Source organism: Ascaphus truei, chromosome 7 (genome assembly GCF_040206685.1).
Source record: "Ascaphus truei isolate aAscTru1 chromosome 7, aAscTru1.hap1, whole genome shotgun sequence".
Classification (NCBI taxonomy): Eukaryota; Metazoa; Chordata; class Amphibia; order Anura; family Ascaphidae; genus Ascaphus; species Ascaphus truei.
Genome location: NC_134489.1, coordinates 48,222,884 through 48,247,718, shown reverse-complemented (window position 1 = coordinate 48,247,718; position 24,835 = coordinate 48,222,884). Strand labels below are relative to the sequence as shown.

At 47.7% G+C, this 24,835-nt stretch overlaps 1 protein-coding gene across 1 annotated transcript in view; it reads right to left on the bottom strand.

Annotated features, from left to right (window-relative positions):
- Window positions 1-24,835, bottom strand: part of MAP4K1 (mitogen-activated protein kinase kinase kinase kinase 1) — a 65,771-nt gene that overhangs the window by 29,029 nt on the left and 11,907 nt on the right. The window contains exons 2-16 of the mRNA XM_075608316.1: window positions 17,611-17,668; window positions 15,773-15,863; window positions 15,385-15,449; window positions 14,869-14,924; window positions 11,802-11,849; window positions 8,946-8,988; window positions 8,785-8,857; window positions 7,737-7,868; window positions 6,694-6,756; window positions 6,319-6,400; window positions 6,045-6,164; window positions 5,494-5,569; window positions 5,323-5,384; window positions 1,361-1,425; window positions 683-739 (exon numbers count right to left, since the gene is read on the bottom strand). Coding sequence (XP_075464431.1) covers window positions 683-739; window positions 1,361-1,425; window positions 5,323-5,384; window positions 5,494-5,569; window positions 6,045-6,164; window positions 6,319-6,400; window positions 6,694-6,756; window positions 7,737-7,868; window positions 8,785-8,857; window positions 8,946-8,988; window positions 11,802-11,849; window positions 14,869-14,924; window positions 15,385-15,449; window positions 15,773-15,863; window positions 17,611-17,668 — 1,091 coding nt within the window. The remainder of the gene's footprint in view (window positions 1-682; window positions 740-1,360; window positions 1,426-5,322; window positions 5,385-5,493; window positions 5,570-6,044; window positions 6,165-6,318; window positions 6,401-6,693; window positions 6,757-7,736; window positions 7,869-8,784; window positions 8,858-8,945; window positions 8,989-11,801; window positions 11,850-14,868; window positions 14,925-15,384; window positions 15,450-15,772; window positions 15,864-17,610; window positions 17,669-24,835) is intronic.

Here is a 24,835-nt window from a genome sequence, read left to right as displayed (position 1 = left end):
GCCTGTAAGAGCCGTGCATGGAGACGCAGCGACTCCACGCAGCTCTTACATGCTGTTTTTTTTTCAATCAGCTATCGCGGTTTAGATTTTTAAGCACGATAGCAGGGGTGAAAAAAACAGCTTGTGTTCTCGGGCATGTTTTTACCCGCACCTACTCAAATGCGTTTCACTTCTTAGTGAATCCTGCGCCTGGCTTCATTTTTTATTGTGGGATTAAACATTTCCCAATCGGGCGCAAAAGCTCACTGCTTAGTGAATCAGTCCCTCTGACTGTCAAGGGACCACCTGCTCACACGTCTCTCAGCGGTATGCTCCTTGGAACAGCTGCTCAAAATGCACATACATGTGGCAATATGTGCATTGAGTGGCATTCTCAATCCTGCTCATTATTGCAACTATGAAGTTTATAAGTACTAACAATAAACTGTACTTCACTATACTACTATAGCTTGTTTAACCCCTTCCTTGTTCAAACTCCTTCTGGTTCTAATTGCACACTTAATACAACTAGCACTTGAAATCAACCAGTCACACAGATCAGTACACGCAAGCCCCCTGGCTTTATATTTATATATATTCAGATCCCTTATCAAAGCTGGCCCCCTCTCCCCCTCCCTTTTCAGGGCTCCTTCCTGTGACCCATGCTCCCCCCACCTTCCCGACCAGCATCCAAAACACTTACAGGTCAACGTCATCATAGTCATCATCCTCTTCATCAGAGCTGGAAATGTCACCTCCCCTGTAGTATTAATAACAAATTGTTAACCTTCATTTACGCAGTGTTTCACTCAAAAGGAACAAAAGAACCCACAACATAAAAGGCACTTGACGCACCCAATATTCCCATTCTCTCTGCTGGCAAGCCTCAGAACCCATTAAATCCCTACTTTTTTTTTTACCATATTAGATTCCCTTGTAGCTATATCAAGCAGCTCTAAATTCCTTCACTGTATCAACCTCTGCTGGTTGACTGTTCCATGCACCCACTACCCTTTTAGTGCAGAATCATTTCAGGTTTTCCGTGAGCCTCCCACCGTCAGCGCAGGACTTTGGATCAGCGCGGAGGAATAAAAGGATTACAGTGTGAATGTGACCTCGTCTGTAAAGGGGTGTGATTTACTTGTGTACTTAGCATTAAAAAACCCCCACAAAAACCCACTTGCAACAATAGCCATGACAAATTCCTGCTAGCATACACTACATTGTAAGCTCTGTGACCAAGAACAAAGCTGGATTAGGGAAATGACCCTAGTGTGTAGGAGCCCGAGTATAGGGTGAGAGCTCCCTGACACCTGTAATCTTCCTTCAAGCCCCCCCACCCCTTTCCCCCCCCCCCCCCCGCCCCAACACACACACACACCTGATGCAGGGCGCTGATCCGGTGGGTGTGTGGGTCAGACTGGATTCTATGTCAGCCAATTTGTCCTGGGAGGGAGAGACTGTTTCTTTTAACATAAAGTATATACAGGCATACTCCGCATTAACGTACGCAATGGTTCCAGAGCATGTATGTAAAGCGAAAATGTACTTAAAGTGAAGCACTACCTTTTCCCCACTTATTGATGCATGTACTGTACTGCAATCGTCATATACGTGCATAACTGATGTAAATAGCGCATTTGTAACAGGCTCTATAGTCTCCCCGCTTGCGCACAGCTTCGGTACAGGTAGGGAGCCGGTATTGCTGTTCAGGACGTGCTGACAGGCGCATGCGTGAGCTGCCATTTACCTATTGGGCGATATGTACTTTCTCGCGAGTGTACTTAAAGTGAGTGTCCTTAAAGCGGGGTATGCCTGTATATACTGAAGGTCTACATTAACTATTTACACCAGGGCCACCGGCAGGAGGGGACAGCCAATGCTGCTGACCTGGGCCCTGAGGGTCCAAGCCCCTTCCTGCGTGTAATTGAGCTTCAGCAAACAGGGGGAAATCCCTTCCTCTCTGCTGAGCACTGAGTGGGCAGATACCTCATGGAGGAGAGCAGTGCAGGGCTGCCACGCACGGCTGAGAAAGGTGAGAGGGAAGGGCCAGATCAGGGGGAGAAACACAGACATTAAAGGGGACGAAGAGATCTAGAAAGAAAGAGAGAGGAAAAAATAAAGGAAAAAAGAGAAATAGATAAGAGGGAAAAGAAAGACATGAGGAGGGAGAAAAGAGAGACACGAAGGGATGTGAAAGAATAGATAAATAGACAGATAGAATAAAGAGTGTTAGAAAAGAGAGGTGGGGAAATAAAGAGAGGCATTGGGAAGGAGGAAAAAGAGACATGAGGGGAAATCAGATCGAAAGAATTATATAAATAGTGTAAGAAAATAAATACATGTTGGAGTAGGAGGAGAAACAAAGACATGCTGGGGAAGAGGTGAGAGATATACTGGGGTAAGAGGGGAGAGAGACATGCTGGGGAAGAGGTGAGAGAGATACTGGGGTAAGAGGGGAGAGAGACATGCTGGGGAAGAGGTGAGAGATATACTGGGGTAAGAGGGGAGAGAGACATGCTGGGGAAGAGGAGAAAGACATGCAGGGGGAAGAGGAGAGAGAAAGACATGCTGGGGAAGAGGTGAGAGATATACTGGGGTAAGAGGGGAGAGAGACATGCTGGGGAAGAGGTGAGAGATACTGGGGTAAGAGGGGAGAGAGACATGCTGGGGAAGAGGTGAGAGATATACTGGGGTAAGAGGGGAGAGAGACATGCTGGGGAAGAGGTGAGAGATACTGGGGTAAGAGGGGAGAGAGACATGCTGGGGAAGAGGTGAGAGATATACTGGGGTAAGAGGGGAGAGAGACATGCTGGGGAAGAGGTGAGAGATACTGGGGTAAGAGGGGAGAGAGACATGCTGGGGAAGAGGTGAGAGATACTGGGGTAAGAGGGGAGAGAGACATGCTGGGGGAAGAGGAGAAAGACATGCAGGGGGAAGAGGAGAGAGAAAGACATGCTGTGGGGAGAGACATGCTGTTGGGAGAGGGGAGGGAGAGATGCCGTGGGGAGAGGGGAGACATGCTGTGGGGAGAAGGGAGAGAGACATGCTGTGGGGAGAGGGGAGAGAGACATGCTGTGGGGAGAGGGGAGAGAGACATGCTGTGGGGAGAAGGGAGAGAGACATGCTGTGGGGAGAAGGGAGGGAGACATGCTGTGGGGAGAGGGGAGAGAGACATGCTGTGGGGAGAGGGGAGAGAGACATGCTGTGGGGAGAGGGGAGAGAGACATGCTGTGGGGAGAGGGGAGGGAGAGATGCTGTGGGGAGAGGGGAGAGAGACATGCTGTGGGGAGAGACATGCTGTGGGGAGAAGGGAGGGAGACATGCTGTGGGGAGAGGGGAGAGAGACATGCTGTGGGGAGAGGGGAGAGAGACATGCTGTGGGGAGAGGGGAGAGAGACATGCTGTGGGGAGAAGGGAGAGAGACATGCTGTGGGGAGAAGGGAGGGAGACATGCTGTGGGGAGAGGGGAGAGAGACATGCTGTGGGGAGAGGGGAGAGAGACATGCTGTGGGGAGAGGGGAGAGGGACACGCTGTGGGGAGAGAGACATGCTGTGGGGAGAGGGGAGAGAGACATGCTGTGGGGAGAGGGGAGAAAGACATGCTGTGGGGAGAGGGGAGAGAGACATGCTGTGGGGAGAGGGGAGAGAGACATGCTGTGGGGAGAGGGGAGAGAGACATACTGTTGGGAGAGGGGAGAGAGACATGCTGTGGGGAGAGGGGAGAGAGACATGCTGTGGGGAGAGGGGAGAGAGACATGCTGTGGGGAGAGGGGAGAGAGACATGCTGTGGGGAGAAGGAAGAGAGACATGCTGTGGGGAGAGGGGAGAGAGACATGCTGTGGGGAGAGGGGAGAGAGACATGCTGTGGGGAGAGGGGAGAGAGACATACTGTGGGGAGAGGGGAGAGAGACATGCTGTTGGGAGAAGGGAGAGAGACATGCTGTTGGGAGAAGGAAGAGAGACATGCTGTGGGGAGAGGGGAGAGGGACACGCTGTGGGGAGAGAGACATGCTGTGGGGAGAGGGGAGAGAGACATGCTGTGGGGAGAGGGGAGAGAGACATGCTGTGGGGAGAGGGGAGAGAGACATGCTGTGGGGAGAGGGGAGAGAGACATGCTGTGGGGAGAGGGGAGAGAGACATGCTGTGGGGAGAGGGGAGAGAGACATGCTGTGGGGAGAGGGGAGAGAGACATGCTGTGGGGAGAGGGGAGAGAGACATGCTGTGGGGAGAGGGGAGAGAGACATGCTGTGGGGAGAGGGGAGAGAGACATGCTGTGGGGAGAGGGGAGAGAGATGCTGTGGGGAGAGGGGAGAGAGACATGCTGTGGGGAGAGGGGAGAGAGACATGCTGTGGGGAGAGGGGAGAGAGACATGCTGTGGGGAGAGGGGAGAGATACATGTTGTGGGGAGAGGGGAGAGAGACATGCTGGGAGAAAAGGAGAATTATGAAAGTTACAGAAAAATGTAGGGAAAAATAAAAGAGAGAGTCAAGGGAGGGGGAGAGAGATACAACGGAGGAAAGAGATACATAAGGGGGGAAAAGAAATTGAGAGACATTAGGGGAAAAAAACAAGAAAAAGACACGGGTGGGAGGAAAAGAGTGTAAGACATAAGAGGAGGGGACAACAGAGCGACACAAAGAGAAAGCATGGAATAACATGAAGGCTGTGCGAGAAATATATGATGGGAAAAGGGAGAAAGAAAGGGCAACATAGACTGAAATATAATTGTTGTAACTGTCAGCGAGCAAAGAATGGGGGCTCTGTTATTCAAATCTGTACTGGGCCCAAAGATTTCTGTTGGCAGCCCTGATTCAGACTGCCCTGCAATGCACATGGTATAGAGTCCATATGTCAGTTCAGCAGACTACACAGCCACTGATCTGGGCAACCTAACTGGCTAATCGCTGGCCCTTCCAGCACCAAATAGAGTTAAAACTTTTGGGGGTAAAATATCCCTAGGGTTTATATATTTTCGGATTGTCCGTGTTGTGCACGTTTGCGGCCTTCGCTGGGAAATCCTTCTCCTGCGCTCTCCTTGCTTCTTCATCTTGTGGGGTAAGGGGGCTTCTAAAATAGTGTTTTGTGTCTGCCAGTAAATAGTGCCATGTAATTCCTGCAAATCTAAATACTCTCAATCTGCTTTATCCCAACTTCAGATATGATATAATAAATGGTCCCCAATGAGGTCAGGCAGATACACTGAGTTGATTAGGAAAGGGCAACAGCGAGAGGTTGTGCTGAGATTTGGAGGAAGGGAAGTGCAGATTTATGAAAGAACTAGGAGTTAGAATGTGGGGTGAAGGATGAGGATCGGGGGAAGCGGTTACATGCATTATTACCGATATATATCCGGGATCTGCCTCATTCCTTACAGACAATTGGTTGAAATGTATCTGGCGCACTGAGGATAGGACAGAAAAGATGTTTGAAAACCTGTTTCTGTTTGACATGTCGCCCCCTCCCCCTTCCCCCACCTACACATCACACACTTCCTGACCACCGATACTCACACTGAATGTCCGAGGCAGAGCGTGTGGTTTTGACATGGCGGTTTTTTGAGAGTATGCGTGAGAAAGTTGGCAGGAGCTATCAGGATAGAAGTTTGTTGTTAGAATAATAACATGTGTCCTTTTGGTTTTAATTTTGACTTATTTCATAGGTTCTTTTTCTCCTACAATGTACTTCACAGCCCCTCCCAACACTGCTTGGTTACCCACAGATAATTCACTGAGCTGAATCTTCTAACCCTGATGACGATTAGAATAATAATACTTCTTCTTCCATCAACAACTTGCAAAACCTCCCCTCATCATTGCACTCTTCTGTAACTCCCTCCTTTACAATCCACCTCCAGATTTGGGATCTCTCCGTCTTTCCCATTTCTTCATTTTCTCTGCTCTTCTATCTCTCCTCCTCTCACTATCTCCTCTTGATTTAAGATCGGTTTGATTTTCGCTCCCCTCCATCCCACCCCTTTCAGGATTGGAATGTTTATAAACTCTTCCTGATCCTTCATTTTCTGCCTTCCCTCTTTTTCTCCCTGCTCTCCATCCCTCGTCACCTCCATCTCATCCTCTTCCTCTGGGTTGATGACCTCTTCATGCTTCTCTGGGTTCCTCAGTTTGTCCAGCAGTTCCTGAGTGAGAGAAGCGCTGAGCCCTGTCTGACCAACAAACTGGTGCTGATGGGAAGGGAAGAAAAGGATCAGATCAGAAAAGAAAGTAAAAATTCTTACATCCTCCCAGAATTGAACTCTACAGTGAGTGAGACTGCCCTCACAACAAACGAGACTACAAGGAGTAGCCTTCACCCAGTAACTCTCCCCCAGGACTTACATTCAGCATCTTAGAAGCACTCGGCCTCTTCTTGGGGTTTTTCGTCAGTGCCATCTTGACAAAGTTGTGAAATGCTGTTGACCTTAAATCACAGGGAAGGAGAGGAGTCCAGATATCACAGTGGAATACACAGCATATACATTAATATCGACTCGCATACACTGCACCCACACTAACATACACTAATAGCGACTTGCTTACACTCGCACCCTTATACACTAGTATAGACACTCACACACAGCCACACAAATGCACTGCACAAACGCCTAAATAGACAGCACATCGACCTCCAACACACTGTACACAGACCCACATACGCTAATACAGAGGATGCTGCTGAGAACTTCTTGAATCCAGCTCAGAGGCAGAACGCACCATTTTGACTTGTCCTTGAGTCTTGGAGGCTGATAGCCACTCTTGGACATGAGAAAGAGAACCCTGAGGGAGATACAATGCAAAGTCAATGATAGATGGGGGAACAGAATGAAAAAGAAAGAATGAGAGGAAGTGACCTGACAGAAAATGAAGGAGAGAGTGATAGGAGGAAGAAAAAAAGATTATATATATATATTTTTTCTTCTTCATCCTGCTAGGAATATCATTAGGGGTGGGGCTTTACCAAGCAGTGGATTGACAAGGGCTGATTTTACCTATATCAAATAAAAATACCACTTCTGAGCACATTCACATGTCTCAGACAGGTCCACAGACCTGGCTTTCTCCATTATCTCTTAGAATACTGTACAATGCTTCCACTGCAGCCAGGGTTTCTGGGTAATGACATGCAAATGAGCACTCAGTGTGTAAGTTTTTGCTTAATACCCATTTTAACATGGACCCCTATAAGTTTATGCCTTCCGCATTACACAGCTTTTTCAGCACAGCCTGGGTTAAAGAAGTGCATAGCCAGTAAACCTACTTATGGACAGGTGTGTCAACCTTTTGGGTCTCATCAGTGCGAGGATGGTTACTGGCTTTGCAATGTGAAGCTGGTGTTGGCTACAACCAGACGCTGTATGTTATGGTGAGTAGAATAGTGACAGTATAGTGTACAGCAAATAAAAATACTACTTCTGAGCACATTCACATGTCTCAGACAGGTCCACAACCCTGCCTTTCCCTATTACACATACACACACAGAGCGAGATAGAAGATTTAATGGGAACAAGAGAACCAAGGAGAAAGAAGGAGAGATAGTGTGATGGGGAGAATGAGTGGAGGAGGAGGGAGATGCAGGAAGAGGGAGAGTTGGAGAGAATTAGCAAAACAGAGACAAATATGAGAACCACATATAGACAGAGAAAGCAGGGGATGCATTGGAACACACACACCCATCCCACAGTCCACAGACCCAGTGACAGTCATAGCAAGTACGGGGACCTCTCTCGCTGCACACACACACAGCTGTGGTGCTCACCGCAGGGGGTGCAAGTGAAACATGGGAGGCTGTAGCTCTGACAGCTCAATGGCAGTGATCCCAAGGGACCAGACGTCACACAGCTCTGTGTACCCCCCTTTCAGTTCCACCGCGGCCACCTCAGGCGCCATCCTGCAAGGAAAGATTGTAAGCTCTGCAGCCAACAGATTTACCTCTATCAATGTCTATTCTTTATGCTTCTCACATCCCTGTGTTGTATTTATATTAGGACTGCAAGCTCTTCCGCCTCATATTTGTTCAGTAACCAAAGCTCACACTACTGCATTTTAACTACATTAGATTGTAAGTTCCTCAGGGCAGAAGATTATTTTCTCTTAGTGTAGCTTCATTACTTACGGTTCTCACACTTCAGATTGCTTTACATTGGAAGCTCTTAGGCAGAGATTCCTTTCTTCACACACTTACTTTTTTTATATTTTGTACACGTACCGTACTGAACAGATTAAAGGGTACACACATCAAAGGATTTTCTTCATAAAATAAGCATATTTTTACACGAAGGTCACTGTACACAAAATAAAAACTTCTTTTTTTTTTGAGGTTTTCAAAATAAGAAGAAAAAAAATAAATAAAGAACCACCAAAACAGTTTTCTACACTTTAGGGAGGTTTTTCATTAAAGTGCGAAAGAGCAGATCGAAGCACTATCACCACATGTAAACACCTACTTAAGTCAATGGGAAGTCAACCCTACTGTAGATTAATGAATAACCCCATCCCCATGTACTGTATTGTATCCATGACTGAGGGCTCTGGGTGGCAGGAAGACCTTTCTGCCAATATTTACCACATGAATATTTTTTGGACCCCAATATATCCCAGAAAGTGAAAAACACATTTGATTTGAGATTTGGATGAAAAAGCTAAAAGTAAAGGAAATTTCTAAAAAAAAATCCATAGAGATACATTTTGAAGTGTGTCCTGTAAGTTGTCCCAATAAAAACATGAGGAGAGAAGGCTTTGTCCTCATTTATCCTCTCAGAAAGTTACTGACCCTGCTCTCCCATCCTTGCCTCAGCGTACATTACCAGTAAGGGGTCCCAATGAAGGAATTTCTCCTGGCAAAGGTTACGGTGAGCTGAGCTGAGATCCCAAAATCCGCTGCAGGGATCGAGAGAGAAAGGGAGATGCCGGGTTAGGTCACACTCACTACTGGTTTTATCAGTGGTTAATCAGAGCGGACACTCACCCACTTTCACATGTCCACTGTCATTCAGAAGTATATTTGCTCCCTGAAACAAAAAAATATTTATAATCTCTTAGATGAAACAATTCTGAGTTTCACAATACAAGATACAATGTCTGTGGGTAGGTTTACTGGCTGTGCACTTCTTTAACCCAGGCTTGCTGAAAAATCTGGTTAATACGGCAGCATAATCTGATAGGGGTCCATGTTAAAATGGACTAGAAGCAAAAAGTTGCACACTGTGAGTGCTCATTTGCATGTCATTACCCAGAATTCCTGGCTGCAGTGGAAGCATTGTATGCCAAGAGATAATGGGTAAAGTCAGGTTTATGGACCTGTCTAAGACATGTGTGTGATGATAGGAGCAGCATGGCATGGTACAAATAAAGGTTAAATCCCCTTCCTGCTCCTACTAGTCAAGATGGTGACCCAGACCATCTCAGGGCTGTAAAATATCTATCAGTCCTGGTAATAGTTAAGTTAAGTAATGTTAATAGTTAATGCTAATAGTTAAGCTAAAGAGTGAAGCACTGAGTACACTTTTACACTTTTGGCGCTATATACAGCAAGGCCCCGCTTCTCGGCGCCCCGCTGATACGGTGGTACCGAGAAGGGGGCTGCCATGTCTGCGCATGCGCAGAACGGCCGGTCCCAGGTCACGCATGCGCAGAACAGGCCGGTCCGAGGTCACGCATGCGCAGAACGGGTCGGTCTTAGGTTTGACCTCTCAGAAAGTTCACAGATCCCAGTTTTAGAGTGTCAGCCCTAGGGATCAAATATTACTGTTACTGTATTGGGTGTAGGAAAAATTGTAGAGACCAGGAAAACAGCCGCTCCTGTAGCACAACTCAGACTCACCAGAAAAAGTACTTAAAAAATGCTTTATTTAACTACATAAAGCGGATACTGGATCCACAGACACAAAACAACCTCCTCCCATGCGTTTCAAACAAAACTGTTCTTTCTCAAGGAATAACTTACTGCTTGATGGCTGTTTGCTATTGATATTCGGTTCTCCTGTGAGCCTGTAGACAGTTGTTTTGTGCTGTATTGGGTGTAGGGGCTGGTGTACTAGAACAGGTTTTAGAGCCCCAGTTAACAAACCCCACATTTTAGGTCCAAATTGTAGAGTGCAAGCTCTAGAGACCAAATGTTAGTTTTAAAACTACAATGCATTTTGTGTTTGTGCTGTAAGCCGAACTGCATACAGGACAAACGGCAGCCAGATCTCAATTAGCATTTCAATGCCACCAGCCCAAGTATAGGGATTCCCTGTGTTAATTGCATCATGGTGAGGGGGAAGGGCTGTGGACTTGCTATCTTCAGAGAAAGCCTTTGTTTCACCTAGACACAGGGGAGCCAGGAACACAGGGGGTATGGGGCTAGCCCGGAAAATGGTTGCTGGATTTCAAACTCATAGGCACGATTTCCATTGGCAAGTTTTGAATTTTCCCCTCCTATCATTGAATGCACACCCACAATCCGTGCACTAATTGGCTGCCAGCCCCCTCAATGTATTAGATAGGCAGCAACCCCTATATAAGGGAGACCAGTGTAGCAGATAACTCTCTTTTTTTGGAGATTTGAAGAGACAAGGAGCTGCTGGCGGGCTTCTCAAAAGGTGCTTCTGGGTGAAAGAGCTATTCACACCGGCAGAGAAGCACAGAGCGGACAGGGTAATGTCTTTTGCTGAAGCAGGTGCCCTGCAACTAAGAAAGGGCTAGATCTCAACCCCCAGATCCCAGTAAGTGTGTATATTCTCTGTATTTTGTATTTCTGTGTGTTTCCGAGGTCTTATCCAAATAAAGCTCCTTTTATTTCACTGCCTTGTTTTGCCTTGTGACTGATCCCTTAAATATAAATGTGTTAAAAGATCTGATCTACCATGACAATGGCTAGTATCAAGCACACAATGAATCAGAGGGCTAGCCTTTGTGTGAGTCAGATAAAGTGCTTGTGGAAAATGTTGAGGTAGGGAATGGCAAGCCCGCCTACTGGGAGAGTACACACTCCAAAAGCGGAGCATTGTTCTTGCCTCGGTATCAAGGCATCTACCCCTGCGGGAGGTATGGAGTTGAATTGGGGAACCATTAGCTCGCTTCCCATTGGTCAGTTTCAATTTCCCACACCCCCAAGCCCTGCCCCTATAGGCTGTCCTAGATTCGTCTGTTCCCGGGCGCACCCACAGCTCCTGATTGGCTCATTGGAGAAAAGGTCTCCTCTGATTGGTCAGCACCCGGTTCTCCATGTTTCCAAATGGAGGCCGGGAAACTGTAAAAACGGATGCCAATCAGGGCTCCACAGTTGTTCATAGTTAGTCTCGGTAACTATAGACCAATGGTATAGTGAAATGTATTGCCCTGGGGGAGTCATCCCTTGCTGTTGTGATATCCAGGACTGGATTGATCGATGTGGCATTCAGGGTAAGCTAGCTGCGCCCTGTACCTTGGCGAGTTGTTGCTCTGTCTCTGTATTGTACTGCTACCCTTTGGCTCCAGTCAAAATAAACACTTGTTTATTTAACTCCTACATTCTGCCTGGGGTTTTGCAATCCCAAATAGTCTGGTCAAAACCCCCTAGTCCTGACAAGTGGCATTTTTATTTGCTAAGATACAATGTGACATATAAAACGGCATAGCCTCAATCCAGTGTAACAAGAGATGCTCTGACCTGAAGAGCTTACAGTCTCCAGGCTGTACTGGAAACCAAGTAGTATGAGTTGTAGGGGAGTGCAGTATATTCACTTTAGTCCAGTGGGTGGGACTGTGAAAGGTTAGGTAATTAGTAAGGAAATTGGATATATGTTAGCAGGATTAGAGGATCCAGCACTTCATGTCGTTACGGGTCAGTGTTTTTTACCTTGATGTCCCTGTGGATCTTTCCTTGGTTGTGCAGGTAGGAGAGACCCTGTACAGATGAAGAGGGAAGGGTCAAATTATCAGACCACGCTGGACAATACCTATCCTGCCACCACCTCTCTACAAAGACATGCACATGTCACTAACACACGCACTCTCCCCCTCATTTTATCCTCTCAAACTTGTGTTGTGTACGTGTGTCTATCTACTGTACTTATTTATCTACACTATCTGTATTTATCTACAGTATCTGCATGTCTCCGTTTGCATGCGTCTCTGTCCAGATAGACATATCTAGATACTCTGCATTCTCACTGGCTTCAATCCTATGGAAACTCTGATATTCTACATTATAACATGACTAGCTGAGAGACCCGGCGTTGCCCGGGATGTAAATGCGTAATAGGTAGTATTATTTATAAATCGTGGAACAATAGGTGACTATTTGTTGTAAAGGTTGGATAATAATGTTGAAAAGAAAGATGGAAGAAAATGTAATACGATGTTGTATAAAAATGGTTTATTGTAACCACACCACAGTACAATGTATATTTTGGTGCCATAAGTGATGTAAAAATGTGAGGCGTGTGTCCTGCTAGTGTGTGAGGCGGCGGGTGGCGCGTGGGTTGTGAGTGCTGTCTGCAAGTGGGGGTCCTGCTAGGGTGTGAGGCGGCGGGTGGTGCGTGGGTTGTGAGTGCTGTCTGTGAGTGTGGGTCCTGCTAGGGTGTGAGGCGGCGGGTGGCGCGTGGGTTGTGAGTGCTGTCTGTGAGTGGGGGTCCTGCTAGGGTGTGAGGCGGTGGGTCAGTGATGTCGGTGCGTAGGGGCGGGAGGCAGCAGGTGTGTGTGGCGGCAGGTATGTGTCGAGTGTGGCGGGTGTCTGTTGAGTGCATGCAGCGGCTGTGAGGCGGCGGGTGAAAGGCAGAGGCGGCCGGAGTAAGGGCGGGTGAAAGGCAGAGGCGGGGGTGGGGAGGCGGTAAGGCGGGCAGGAAGGCGAAGGGCGGCGGGAAGGGGAGGAGGGGGTAGTGGAGGGGGGCAAGGGGTGGAGGAGGGGGGCAAGGTGTGGAGGAGGGGGGAAGGGTTAGAGGAGGAGGGGGGAAGGGTTAGAGGAGGGGGGGGAGGGTTAGAGGAGGGGGGGAAGGGGTGGAAGTGTGGGAGGGGGTGGGAGGGGAAAGGGGTGGAGGGGAAAAAGGGGTGGAGGGGAGGGGGGTGGAGGGGAGGGGGGGGAAAGGGGAGCAGAGGGGGGGTGGAAAGGGGAGTGGAGGGGGGGAAGGGGAGCGGGGGGGGGGAAAGGGGAGAAGTGGTGGGAAGGGGGAGGAGGGGGGAGGTGGTGGGAAGGGGGAGGAGGGGGGAGGTGGTGGGAAGGGGGAGGAAGGGGGGGGGAGGGGGTGGGGAGGCGGTGGGAGGGGGGGGGAGGCGGTGGGAAGGGGGGGAGGCGGTGGGAAGGGGGGGGAGGCGGTGGGAAGGGGGGGGAGGCGGTGGGAAGGGGGGGAGGCGGTGGGAAGGGGGGGTGGAGGGGAGGTGAAGGGGAGGTGGAGGGGGGGTGGAGGGGAGGTGAAGGGGGGGTGGAAGGGAGGTGAAGGGGGGGTGGAAGGGAGGTGAAGAGGGGGGGGGTGGAGGGGAGGTGAAGGGGGAGGTGAAGAGGGGGGGTGGAGGGGAGGTGAAGGGGGGGAGGTTGGAGGGGGGGAGTTGAAGGGGGGTGGAAGGGAGGAGAAGTGGAGTGAGGGGAGGTGAAAGGGGGTGAGGGGAGGTGAACGGGGGTGAGGGGTGGGTGAGGGGAGGTGAAGGCCGCTCACTCACCCGTCCGGCAGGTCCCACGTGGATCTGAGGCGGGAGGCAGCGTATTGTGGCCGCTCCCCCGCTGTGTCCCGGGCCCTCGCTCGCTCCCCCGCTGACTGTAGCGGCGCCGGGGGGGGGTATCGGGGAGACACTGACACTGGAGGGGAGGGGGGGTGGAGGGGAGGTGAAGGGGGGTATGGAGGGGAGGTGAAGGGGGGGTGGAGGGGAGGTGAAGGGGGGGTGGAGGGGAGGTGAAGGATTGGTGGAGGGGAGGTGAAGGCCGCTCACTCACCCGTCCGGCAGGTCCCACGTGGATCTGAGGCGGGAGGCAGCGTGTTGTGGCCGCTCCCCCGCTGTGTCCCGGGCGGTCGTTCGCTCCCCCGCTAACTGTAGCGGCTCGGGGGGGGGGGGTATCGGGGAGACACTGACACTGGAGGGGAGGGGGGGGTGGAGGGGAGGTGAAGGGGGGTGGAAGGGAGGTGAAGGCCGCTCACTCACCCATCCGGCAGGTCCCACGTGGATCTGAGGCGGGAGGCAGCGTGTTGTGGCCGCTCCCCTGCTGTGTCCCGGGCGCCGCCATCTTGGGTACTCGCGCCGCGAGGCAGCCTGCCTGGCCACTGGCTGTTCCCCCGCCGGGGAAGGGGTGAGTTGTAGCGCCGGGGAGGGGGGGGCATGTATATGTGTGGGGGGGGAGAGGTGGGAGATATAGAAGGGGGGTCTCGCACGGCCGCTGACACTGGGTGGGGGGGGGCGCTGAAGGGGTAATAATAGTGTGTGTGTCCCGCTGACTGTAGCGGCGCCGGGGGAGAGGGGGGAGGCGGGGTGAAAGCGCGGGAGACACGGGGAGAGGAGGAGGTGCGCGCGGGTGCTGCTAACACTGTGAGCCCCGCTAATGTAGGTAACACCCGTGTGTGTGTGTTGTGTGTGTGTGTGTGTGTGTGTGTGTGTGTTTGGACCTTTGGCCCGTCACTCCGCCTCAGGCCAATGAGAGGTGTGCGGGGGCGGGCGGCCCAAGGGACCAATGAGATTGCCGCTAGGGATGCAGACATACAGTGCTTTCAGAAATATATAGTAGATATGTAGTCTTATCACCAGGAGCATCGGTATTTTGCTCTAATTTCTTTACTCCTCTTTCCTAACGCAGAGTACCATACATACCTACAGTACATTACCTATCCATCCATCTTCACATATGTCTATCTACCGATCTATATCATTATCATCATCATTCTATGCTCCTCTCTATAGAAGATGCACAACTACCTCTCACTCCATGTCTCTTGTGGTCTCACCTGCAGGGTCTCTCTGCACACATACGCCGTCAGCGGCTCTGAGAGGGCTCCGGTCACTAGGAATAATGAGAATCATTTAATGCACAGAATCAGACTTAACCCAATTTAATTTTACCAGAGGAGAAACACTAGCATCATTTTGCTCTGTAATGTCTTGTATACGATTTTAATATTTTTAGTGCCCTTTCAGCCTCAAAATAATTAAAATATGCTATTCTCTACCTCTTCGCATAAATTCGCTGTCAAACCCACCGCTCCCATTCCTCTGCCAAATAGTTTAGGACCCTTTTTCTCAAGTCTTACAATGTCCCAATGGTATCTTTTAACTGATGTCAGATAGAGAGATGGCATCCAGAAATGACCACATGACACAAGATGCATTCTTAACAAAGGTCTTTAGATTGGTTTTAACACCTCTTACCATTCTACTGCTCAGGTCCCTCACTATTTAATCCATCGTTCTGCTTTAGTTGTCACTGAAGACTAACTGGCGATTTAGCGATTTATAGTACATACCCTGGTATATGTCCTGCAGTGATCCTCCTCCACAGTACTCCATACAAATCCATAGCTTATTCAGCCTGAGAATGTCCAGTAGGTTTCGGAGAAAGGAAATTTGTGGTGAAAGATAAGAAAAATAAGGGTGTACATACACACTTGACTCTTGTTACATATAGCTTTTTGTATGGGAACCTTTTTCCTGATAATCTTCACTCTGCAAATCGCCCTACATTACAAAAAACAGGAACTGTGTGAGTATGCCTGTGTTCATCTAAAATGAGGTCACCCTACATGAGATCTAAAAACAGATGTTGGCATTTTATTATAGATACTGTCAGAGCTGTTCCTGATAGTAATCCTTCCCATGCCAGGATAGGGAGAAAAACCATCACTATATCCTTACCTCATGTAACTTCCATAATAAGCCACAATATTCTTGTGAGCACAGCTCTTGACCATCAGCACTTCTTGCTGTATAACTGAGAAATCGTCGTCTGCCGAAGAAACATAGAAAGAGCTAAAGGTAAGAAGGTGCACACTGTACTAGCTCTCCATACACCCCGCTTTCAAAAGCTCTTCTAGTCTGCACATGAAGGCCCCATTACAAGACCCGCTCACTCATTAATCAGACCTAGAACAACATACACATTAACATCCCTACATGTAACCTTACAAACAATACAATGACACCCATCAATATATAGAACTGGTCTTAAGCATCCGTTTATAACCTTCAACAAATTCAAGAACATTATTCTAGAACCCCCAGTGAAATACATAACTGTGTTAGAATCTCTAGTTAAATACAGTTGTTCTACAGCACCCAGCAAATACAAGAATGGCATTAGAGAACCAGATACTGTATAAGCTACGAGAGCATTTGTAAACAAACTATCAAAACGGACATTCTAGAACCTCCCAAATACTTTCATGAACATTATTCAGGAATGTCAAATTATCTACAGGAACATTGATCTAGAACCTGCCATAGATTATGAAGATATTATTATAAAGTCACCAATGACATTCTAGATCATTTGGAAGCATCCGAGTTACTGTATCTTTCTGGAGCTCTACCAGAGAAAAATTATTTTAGAACTTCAAAATATACAAGACCATTATCCTAGTAGCTCCAGGACAACAGCATTATTCATGACTTTAAAATAAAGAAACTACAATTCAGTTAAACCACTGCCACAGATAAAGATGGAGGCAGAGAAAGCATACCCTCCCATAATAATGCAGCAATGTACAACACACACAACTGCACATTTATCAAATGGTGTGGTTTATTGACCCGATATTTGCAAATGAGAAACATTAATAAACAGCCTCATCAGTGTAGCTTCTTCCTCTTATGTTCTGTTAATGTATGCACAGGCCCCATACTGTGAAAAGACAAGATGTAGAAAGGAGGGGGTGGAATACCACAGGCTGCTGCAGAGAGCACAACTATGGCAGGGTGGGGAGACAGAAGCAGCTTTTGATAAGGAAATAGATTGAACCACAAGGAAATCACCCAGCTGTGTGTCTAACCTTTATGTTCAGTTGCTGTGCACACAGGCGTGGGGTGCATTGCTGGGTTTCTCTCTGTGCACCCCCGTACTGGCTGCATGACAGACTCATATTGTATGCCTAGCTAGGGCTAACCCATGAAGTGCTGGAAGGCATTGCAGCGTGCCCTAACCAAAAGCAAAGTCACCCAGATCCACTACTGCCAACTCCTATAGCTAACACCTCATTTTTAGAACACCCACATACAGTACATTAGTAGACATGTCACTTGCAGCCATAGACGTCAGAGGGATTACCTGCTTACATATAGTAGATCGCCCTATTAAATGTTAACAAAGCCTCCCCGATTAAAGTCTGAATCACCCTCTTGCACGAACCAATTATCCCTCCGTTCTAATTCTGTGTAACTTTCTTGCATACATCAAAATAATGAGGTCTAAGCTCAAAGATCAGGACATTAAAATGATGAGAGATTCTGAAAAGGTGTCTCATAACATTAGCTTAACAAGTAATTATAATTCGATTATAAGCCCAGGGAGCAAGAACATAAAGCAAATAGTACCATGTAGGTCATGGGTTAGTTTACATACAAATAATGATAGCAATTATCATATTTTATGAATCGATAACCATTGAGGTCTGGTCTGGCAACAGCCTGCATCCAGCGTAAACAACTCCGAAAAGAGGTTTGTTAAGAGTCAAAAGGGGCAACTTTGCAGTACTTACCAGGCTCCTTTTTGACAATCTTCACAGCTGCGAGTTCCCCGCTTGTTTTATTCCTGGCCTACAGACACAAAATGTATCAATTCCGCACTGAAAATGCAATGACTATAACCAACAGGTCAGGTTTTCAGGATATCCCTGCTTCAGCACAGGTGGTTCAGTCGTTATTATCAAAACATTATAAACCTCTGGGCTGATCAATACAACTCTTTGCGGGGGCTATGCATCAGGCAGTTGTGGAGCAGAGAAACTGTGTTTTGACACATTGCATAATTTTTGGAGCACAGTCATGTTCAATGTAGGAATTAGTTTCCTAAATCTGATGTTAGTATTTAGTAGCCAGAGTTATACCAGCTTAAACTTGGCAAATTTTGAAGTGAAACTTCTTTCGTGGCGCTGCTATCCCAAAAAATCTCTTAGGGAAAAAAATCAGAAAATGGTCACGAAAAAAATAACGGAAGTGACACTGCGCATGTGCAGAATTGTATTCTGCGCATGTGCAGAAGCATTTCTATATACCCCTTGTCTCCCTACCGCTGCATCTGACTGCCTCCCAGGAGCACAGTGCTTCTATGACTGGCTCCCTGGGGTCTCCTGGCCAGGGTGTGAGATGCAAACAGGCCCAAGGTCCCGGCCCTAAGGAGTCTGTGTTGCTGACCAGTGTTCTGGTATGCCACATACACACTGATATAAACACACACACACACACACACACTGTGACATAGTACCAGAATATTAAGCAGCTGTCTGTCCGATTTAAGGAAGAAAGTGCAAAAAAAGGGAAAAAATGATCCATTCCACAGTTTCACATTTGCCGAGACTGTGGGATGGAAACTCCAGGCCAGAATTTACAGTGGTTCTGGTTTTCACTCACCTGCTCTCCTAATTGAGGAACAAGAATATATTGCAGTTAGTTTGGCTGCTTCAGTCTCTCGCTAAGAACCTGGAGGCTGGGAGGACGCTGCTCCCCAGGATCCAGTTTGGGGTAGACGCCCTCCCGCCTCCCCCCCCCCCCATATGTGGCAGCACCTGAGGATCTATTGGGACGCTGTCCCCATCTGACAGTTAAGGACTCAATGTTATATCTGTGTGTTATTTAAAGTTGGTTGCTGGCTTACACAGCCAACATTGCAGATAGGGATATGCATGTGAGTTAGACTCCTGACAGGAGTAGATGTTTGATTTTATGATTTTTTTTGTTCTTAAAGTGACGGTGTTTAAAAATGTTTAGTGTCACGAATGGAGAAAAAAAACGCTGAAGGTTGGGGGCCGAGTACCTCTTGTGTGTATACACGTGTTTGTCCTCCTTTTCTACAAATTAAACTCTAGAAGACTGTGTCGCAAAGAGCCTGGGCTAACGTCAGCGCTACATAATGGGAGCCGTTTGTCACCACACACCGACACCAATCCCCCTTCCTAAATTTAGGCAGTGTCTTTCTCCCCTTGAGAGAGACAGCAGTGGTGATCAGAGCTCTGGCACCTTCTGTCCCCTCCCCTTGGTGAGTGGGGGGTGAGTGCCTTACCTCTGGCTCTATTAGGGAGTCAGGGAAGAGTTAAGACTGTCAGGACAGTAATGCTGTGCAGTGTATGTTGATATAAGCTGTGTTGCAATAAAGACCGTTCCGGCTAAATATACTTCTGCCTGAGTCTGCAATCAATCAGGGGGATTAGGAGTGAGTTCTCCTGCAGTGATTGTCTCCACATCCCTGGAGTTTGCAAGAGATGGAGGCGCTGACACCGTGAGTAAGAACCAGTTAATGCCCCAGAAGGGCATGGGTGGGGGGAAACACTGCTAAACATACGTCTCTGTGTCTCTCTGTCTGTCTCTCTGTCTGTCTCTCTGTCTCTCTCTCTCTCTGTGTCTCTATATATATATACACACATATTCTACCTAGCTGGGTAACAGTTAGAAGGGGAAGCAAGGAGAGGCAGGTCATTTCTGAGCTGACCCATCCCAATAGATTTGCCATATTGAGTGAAGATATTGGGAGTGTCAGGGCAGAAATGGCAAGACTGGGGGAGACTAATTCCTCTAGCAGCCAGGGGAATAGTTCCTCCAGCACAGAGGGGACTCGGGATGCTCAGATACCAAGAAAGATTGTGGTGGTAGGGGACTCCATTATTAGGAAGGTATATAGGGCAATCTGTTGCCGTGACCGCATGAACCGAACAGTTTGTTGTCTCCCGGGTTTGGCATATTGCGGATCGGGTAGACAGATTGTTGGAGGGGGGGCTGGGAAAGTGGTGTAGGAAGGAGGGTTTTGAGTTTTTAGAGCACTGGGACTCCTTTTCTGAGAGGTGCCATCTATATTCTAGGAAAGTATTGCACCTCAATGAAGAGGGATCTTCTGTGCTAGGGAGGAGAATGTTAAAAAGGTTGGAGGAGAGGAAGAGCAAACAAGGAGTTATGGAGGTAGAATGGGGGCAAGTGCGAGTTTGACAAGCAGTGAGACACTCATAGTATATACAGATAATACTAGAAAACTTTGAAAGACTAAACCAAATTGGCACAGAAAGGAAGGAGCAGATAAGATAATAGTACAGGCTGAAAAAAACTGAAATGCATGCTTGCTAGTGCAAGAAGCCTGCCAGATAAAATGGGGGAGCTTGAATTAATAGCTGCAAGGGAGCAGTATGATATCATAGGCATTACTGAAATATGGTGGGATGAAACTCATGACTGGGCAGTTAATTTAGAGGGTTATTCCCTTTTTTGGAAGGATCGAGTAAATAGAAGAGGAGGTGGAGTATGCTTATATGTTAAACCAGATCTAAAACCTATTATAAAGGGAAGATGTTTACGAAGGGAATGATGAAAATGTAGAGACCTTGTGGATAGAAATTAGCAGTGGAGGTTAAAGTATAAAGAAAATGTTTGTATGGATATGCTATAAATGTGCAAAGGAAGGTGTACAAGGCGCTAGGCCCTAAATATCAAGTGGCAATCTGTGATTAATAGTGCAATATAATGACTCACAAGTGAATAAACCAATAAATCAAATGTAAAACTAAGGAGCTGCTATTCGGCTGAATATCTCCTTATCCAGACCCAGAAGGATTCCACCTCTGCTGCTGCTGCTGGAAGAATTGGGAGACTGAAATTCAAAGATGAGGAGTTGGACCTGCGATCTACTGTGACGCTGCGAACGGAAGTGACGACACTGTCCCGCGGCCGGAAGTGAAGCAGCGCCGGCGGCAAACGGAGGTGGCGATCCAACCGGAGTTCTGGAGTCAGACGGTGTGGTGAGAGACGGCGTGGGTTCTCGTCCAGGCTGCGTCATTTAGCTTTTTAAGCTATAAATGCTGTTTTAAATCTGAGACACTGTAAGTGTGTATTTTACTACCGGTAGTTTGTTTGATAAACGGTCATTGCCGCCAGATCTGTGCTATGTGTGTGTTTCTGCTTCTCTCGCTGAGGTGCTTTCCCTGAAGTTACGGTGACCAGTGATCTCTCCCCATCTGCCTATTTTGATCTCTAATGCCCGAATACTTCTAACTTCTTGTGAGTAGGAACAACAGAGGGGCCATGTTAAATAGGATATTTCCTAGCACTGTATATACCACTGCACTTAAGAGTTTTTATGTTCCTTCCCCCTATGCTCCCCCTGGATCGTGTGATATGGATATGCTATAAACCATCAAATATCTGTGAGATTGAGGAAGCTAAAATACTTTTGCAAATGGAGAAAGCATCAAAACTAAGTCATGTTTGCATAATGGGTGATTTTAATTATCCAGGCATAGACTGGGGCAATGAGATTAGCATTACAACAAAATGAAACAGGTTTTTGAGGGTGCTTAAAGACAATTATATGACCCAAATTATTGAGGAACCAACCAGGAGAGGGGTAATACTGGATTTGGTAATATCATACAATGTAGAAGTAATAACAAATATTCAAGTCCTGGAACATTTGGGTAACAGTGATCATAACATGGTCACATTTGAAATAAATGATCAAAAAACAGATTATTTGGGTTCAACAAGGACCTTAAACTTTAGAAAAGTAGATTTTAATAAACGGAGGTCTAATCTACAAGTAATACATTGGGATGATGTTTTTGCAGAGAAATATGTAGAAGATAAATGGGAAGTCTTTAAAACATTGTTAGAAAAGCACACTTATCAGTGTATACCCTTTGGTAATGACTATAAAAGAAATACGTCAAAACCAATGTGGCTAAATAAACAGGTAGGGGAGGAAATGGACAAGAAGAGGAAGGCGTTTAGATTCTTTAAGTTAGAAGGGACAGGAAAAATCATATCAGAAATATAAGGAATGTAACAAACATTTCAAAAGGGCAATTAAATTAGCAAAAAATGGAAAATGAAAAAAGGATTGCAATAGAAAGTAAGATCAACCCTAAATGTTCTTTAAGTACTGTACCTTAATAATAAAAAATGAGAAAAGAAAATATAGGACCCTTTCAGTGTGAGATGGGCAGGCAGATTATTGGAGATAAGGGAAAAGCAGAGGTATTAAACAAATTATTTGCCTCTGTGTTTACCAGGGAAGAATCAATTCAATAAAAGTGCCGCAGGACGAAGTCACAATCTCCATATTAATGAACAATTGGTTAACTGAGGAAGAAGTTCATAAGCGGCTTGAAAAAATTAAAAAGTAAATAAGGCACCTAGCTTCGATGGTATACATCCAAGAGTTCTCAAGGAGTTAAAGCTGCAGTTCAGTCTATATCCTGCATGTGTGTTTTTTTTAATAAATCAGTTCTGTAGTAAGAAATAATACTTTTAGCATTTTCTGTTTTTAAAAAAACAACTTTGAAAGACCAATTTTCTTGTATTCTATTTTAACAAGCATTTGCTAAGGCACTGCCCCTTCATGTCCTGTCACAAACCCAGGCACACCCCTTTGTCAGCACTGCCCTCCCTCTCTCTAAACGTGCACTAGCATCTGGTCATCTGGTCACATGATCTTCCTCATAGAGTACATTCAAGGAAGCTGGAGAAAAGGGATCAGCCATGCATAGCAGCTCGGATAGGCGATTTCAAACTTATTACAGTGTTTATTCCATTCATTGCACGTGTATATAATGTAAAATTGTAATAATTCCATTTATAGCAAACGTGTATATGTGAATATTATTTAGATGTATATGTATGTTACTGAAATGTGGAGTGAGTGTGTAGGTAAATACACACAATACACTTCCACTGCATATATATATATATATATATATATATTATATATATTATATATTATATATGTATGTATATGTGAAGTTATGTGAGTAAAAAAGTGACAAAAACCCTCCATAGCAAGGCAAATAGCAAATGGAAATATTACTGTATGCTCATTTGTATGTATATATATATTTATATACACACACACTTCAAATACGGATAGTGATTCACGTAAATGATATATATATTCACTTTCTGGGAGTATAAGAGTGACTGTCCTGTTGTTCCTTTTTTTGTATCCATCATTGAATGGTATGCACCCTCTCTTTACGTTTATTTTATACTAGCTGAGAGACCCGGCGTTGCCCGGGATGTAATATTCCCGCTCCTCTCTCTCTCCTCACCCCTCCCCCTCTCTCTGTTTGTCCCCCATTCACATCAATCCAGTTCCCCCCCTCCCTCCTTTACAGCTTCATGCAGTGTGTGTGCGTCCGTCATTGTGTGTGCGTCAGTCAGTCAGTGTGTGTGCGCGCGCGTCAGTGAGTCTGACGCAGAAACACAAACACACAGACTGACTGACGCACACACACACACAGTCAGTGTGTGCGTGTGTGTGTGCCTCAGTCAGTCAGTGTGTGCGTGCGGCAGTCAGTCAGTCAGTGTGTGTGGGTGTGGGGGTGTGCGCGCGCGCGCGCGTCAGTAAGTGTGTGTGTGTCAGTCAGTGTGTGTGTGTGTCAGTCAGTGTGTGTCAGTCAGTGTGTGTGTGTGTGTGTGTGTGTGTGTGTGTGTGTGCGCGCGCGTCAGTGTGTGTGTGTCAGTGTGTGTGTGTGTGTGTGTGTGTGTGTGTGTGTGTGTGTGTGTCAGTGTGTGTGTGTGTACCATTCATTGTGTGTGTGCGCGCGCGCGTCTGTGTGGGTGTGTGTGTGTGTTTGTGTGTGTGTGTGTGTGTGTGTGTGTGTGTGTGTAGCAGTCAGTGTGTGTGTGTGCAGCAGTCAGTGGGTGTGTGTGCAGCAGTCAGTGTGTGTGTGTGTGTGCGCGCGTCAGTCTGTGTATGTGTGCGTGTGGCTGTGAGGGGTTGTGTGCATGCGGCTGTGAGGGGTTGTGTGCGTGCGTCAGTATGTATGTGTGTGTGTCAGTCAGTGCGTCAATCAGTCAGTGTGTGTGTGTGTGCGTGCGTCAGTCAGTCAGTGTGTGCGTGCGTCAGTGTGTGTGCGTGCGTCAGTCAGTGTGTGTACGTGCGGCTGTCAGGGTTTGTGTGCGTGCGCCAGTCAGGGTTTGTGTGCGTGCGCCAGTCAGGGTGTGTGTGCGTGCGGCTGTCAGTGTGTGTACGTGCGGCTGTCAGGGTTTGTGTGCGTGCGCCAGTCCGGGTTTGTGTGCGTGCGTCAGTCAGGGTGTGTGTGCGTGCATCACTCAGGGTGTGTGCGTGCGTCAGTCAGGGTGTGTGCGTGCGTCAGTCAGGGTGTGTGCGTGCGTCAGTCGGGGTGTGTGCGTGCGTCAGTCAGGGTGTGTGAGTGCGTCAGTCAGGGTGTGTGCGTGCGTCAGTCAAAGGGCAGGCGTGGGGGGGGGTGAAGGGCAGGGGTAGGGGGGGTGAAGGGCAGGGGTAGGGGTGGGTGAAGGGTAGGGGTGGGTGAAGGTCAGGGTTAGGGGGGGTGAAGAGCAGGGGTAGTAGGGGGGGTGAAGGGCAGGGGTAGAGGGGGGTGAAGGGCAGGGGTAGGGGGGGTGAAGGGCAGGGGTAGGGGGGGTGAAGGGCAGGGGTAGGGGGGAGAAGGGCAGGGGTAGGGGGGGTGAAGGACAGGGGTGGGGGGGGGGTGAAAGTGAGGCACAAATTGTTGGCAGGAGTAAAATGTCCACACACACACACACACACACACACAACGGGAGTGAGAGGTGGTGGAGAGTGGGACTGGCGCAGATCCGAGGCTGCTTGGCCCCCCAGCGGCTGGGGAGTTGGCGGCCGGGGGGGTAAGGGAGCGGGCGGGGGGGGTAAGGGAGCGGGCGGGGTAAGGGAGCGGGCGGGGTAAGGGAGCGGGCGGGGGGGTAAGGGAGCGGGCGGGGGGGTAAGGGAGCGGCGAGGGGGTAAGGGAG